Raw genomic sequence first — 2,799 nt, 5'->3', positions numbered from 1 at the left:
TTAAAATTGAACATAACAAGTCACCCACCGATTTCAAGCCGATTTCAAGCTGAAATGGAACCAAATATCTTAATATGAATCAGCCAGTTTAATTTTTGAGCCAATTCTGTGCTGAAATGGATCCAAATAAGACAATTTGAGCCAGCTCGTTACACTTTCCAAGTCGGATCGAGCTCAACTCAATCTCGAGTCCGCCGGGCTCGAAATTAAATACAACGAGCCCCGACCCCACCCCAGCTCAGATCGAAATCGAACCATTGACAACCCCACGCCAATTTTATCCAAATAATCATAAAACTTTATTTATCAACAACAAATACATGAGATGATGAGGGTAACATACACTAATACGATATTAATCCCTCAGAAAGATGGAAATTTAATTTCGCCGGAGCAGCCCCCTTTGGGAAACACTGGGCAGTTAATAAAACTGGAGGCAGATGTGTCTGCACACAGATAGACCTGGTACAACTGGCTGCTCCCGGATTCATCTTGGTTGCATTCGATGCCCGCCGCATATCCAATTCCTCCATTTATCGCTTCTATTATGCTGTTTACGCTGTACGAATTATCATTGGGTTCAATGCCTGATCAAATGTAAAACATTTGAATTGTTAGCTTCATTTTAATAATATGGAGATTAATTTAAAAATATAATTATAGCAATATTCTAGGACTAAAATAACAGCTCATGAAACATTTTCATATAAAACTTACCGGAGCTGCTCAGCATTTGTAGAATGCCATTTGCCTTGTCCTTCAGACTAAGTGCAGCATGGAAGTAATCATGCTCATTAAGAACAGATTCAGCACAAGTGCCGTGCTTTGCCCATTCATGAGCCCAGAATGACTCCCCGTTGTTGCTTGGACAAGCCAGTGATGGCCACTCTGTTGCCATGCTGCTGCTCAAATCACTTATCTGCATTAATTAAATTTATTATATATTTATAATGTGGATATAAACTCTTTTTTTTAATTTGATTATTTTTAATGATAACATAGACCAATATATTTACGTGTGCAACCATCAAATCATCAAGAATTTGTAAAATTAATGAAAAAATATGAGTTATTGTACATGGTAAACTTCAATATTTAAGTGATAATTTGAAAAATAGATGAAATAGGGGGGCTGGTTTTGTAAATAATAATGTCTCAGTGCTATTTATGTGACTGCCCCAGCTTTGTGTTATAATTTGAACCATAATTTTAATTTTTTTTAATAGTGCACAATTCTTATGTATTTACATAATTCAATTACATCTAAACATTAGCAATTTGTTACTTTGAACTTATGCAGCCGAACAAATGAAGAAAAAATATTAATGCAGCCAACCCCACTTATTATTGTAGCCAACCACACTTAAAATATGTATTTAACTTCTTAAAAATGTTCATAATTCTATTTTTAATATGATATTAACGTGTATAATTGCATGAGAAGTTCATTATGCATGTAAATACTTTTAATAGTAGAAATATCATAAAATTAATGCAACATAATCTTTATCTGATTACTTATGTTTAAACTCGAGTCAACTAAATATGAACATAAAATTCATCATCATCAAATTAAAATCCGTTTTTTTTTAATTCTATTTTATTTAAAATAAAAAGATTAAACTAACCAACCTGTGATGAATCAAATGGAGTGTTGGGGTCACAATTGGAAGGATAAGACCCATCCTTGTTATTAGGCCAAAGTCCATGGATTAGAAAGTCTGAAGCTGGCTTGCCAGAATTAGGGTAGCAGCAGCTCTGCGTGGCACCACAGAATGATCCTGGCCACTGAAGCACAAACAAATTAATCAGTCATAATATTATCATAAACTCATGATAAATCTCTCCTAATCATATACAATCATGCAGATCTCCTAGCGATGAACTGCTATTACCTCCAGAACAAGGTAGAAGAAATCAAAACCTTGAGCTTCCAAAGCAGAACAAAAGGAAGGCAGAGCTAAGAAGAAGACAAGCAGAATGAATTTCATAATGCTTAATTTGCTACAATGAATCTGCATTTCAAGTAACTAAACCCTCTATTTATAGCCAAATACGTTGGGGAATTTTACATTCAACGCCATTAATTACAGTGCAGAAGCTTTTAAGTGCTCTGCTATGGAGTAGTAATCTGAGGCTGTAAAATCTTGTTGGAGTTGAATCTGGTTCTGAGATTGAAGTTGAAGGAAAGACAGGACGACGTGGGGGAGAAACGAACAACGGCAACTACACGCCGTTGTTGTTGCCGCTGGGAATACGTTGTTGAGCTTGGAAGGATGCGAGTATTTTAAGTCTAACGGTGCTTGACAATGATGCGGGGAGAATCTCCTATAACCCTTCATTACTATACTTTTGATTATATATATTTTGAATATAAAAAAGTAAATGTATAAATTAGTATTACATATATAGATATATACAAATATATATAAAAGTCCAGTCTAGGTTCAAAGTATGGGCGTTCAAAGTATGGGCGGTGATCTGATTAGAATATTGCAAATATATCCACAAGAAAACACGAATCAATAAACAAATCCAATTAGTTCGGCATAAACAAATTGGCAAATCACTCGACTTAATCTGGTTAATTTGATTATATGGAATAGAAAGATATTTGGTCAACCTACCAGTTAAAAATTCATTAATTTCGTGGGTGTTGAGAAACTAGCGCGAAGAAGACGTAGGAATCAAGAACTTTGCCTACGTTCTCAGAAGCAAGAGCGGCAGTTTTTTGATTTCTTGAAAAGTAGTACATCCCATTAGAATTACAATACGATATATAATATATATATATATATA

General features: G+C 34.6%; 1 protein-coding gene across 1 annotated transcript; it reads right to left on the bottom strand.

Annotated features, from left to right (window-relative positions):
• Positions 1-288: 288 nt before the first annotated feature.
• LOC110032607 (ribonuclease 1-like) lies at positions 289-2,316 on the bottom strand. Its single transcript, XM_020736279.1, has 4 exons — positions 1,896-2,316; positions 1,633-1,788; positions 718-919; positions 289-587 (listed from the first exon to the last, which is right to left on the bottom strand). Exons 1-4 carry the CDS (start codon positions 2,019-2,021, stop codon positions 364-366), a joined length of 708 nt encoding a protein of 235 aa, XP_020591938.1. The 5' UTR covers positions 2,022-2,316; the 3' UTR covers positions 289-363.
• Between the last annotated feature and the right edge of the window lie 483 nt (positions 2,317-2,799).

Source organism: Phalaenopsis equestris, unplaced genomic scaffold (genome assembly GCF_001263595.1).
Source record: "Phalaenopsis equestris unplaced genomic scaffold, ASM126359v1 Scaffold000980, whole genome shotgun sequence".
Lineage (NCBI taxonomy): Eukaryota > Viridiplantae > Streptophyta > Magnoliopsida > Asparagales > Orchidaceae > Phalaenopsis > Phalaenopsis equestris.
The sequence above is the reverse complement of the archived record's forward strand: the minus strand, read 5'-3'. Positions and strand labels throughout refer to the sequence as shown.

Coding starts and splice junctions, on each gene's coding strand:
- LOC110032607 (XM_020736279.1), bottom strand. CDS start 2,021: ATGCAGATTCATTGTAGCAAATTAAGCATTATGAAATTCATTCTGCTT. Junction 1,789..1,895: donor TCTTCTACCTTGTTCTGGAG/GTAATAGCAGTT, acceptor TTTGTGCTTCAG/TGGCCAGGATCATTCTGTGG. Junction 588..717: donor ACAAATGCTGAGCAGCTCCG/GTAAGTTTTATA, acceptor ACATTTGATCAG/GCATTGAACCCAATGATAAT.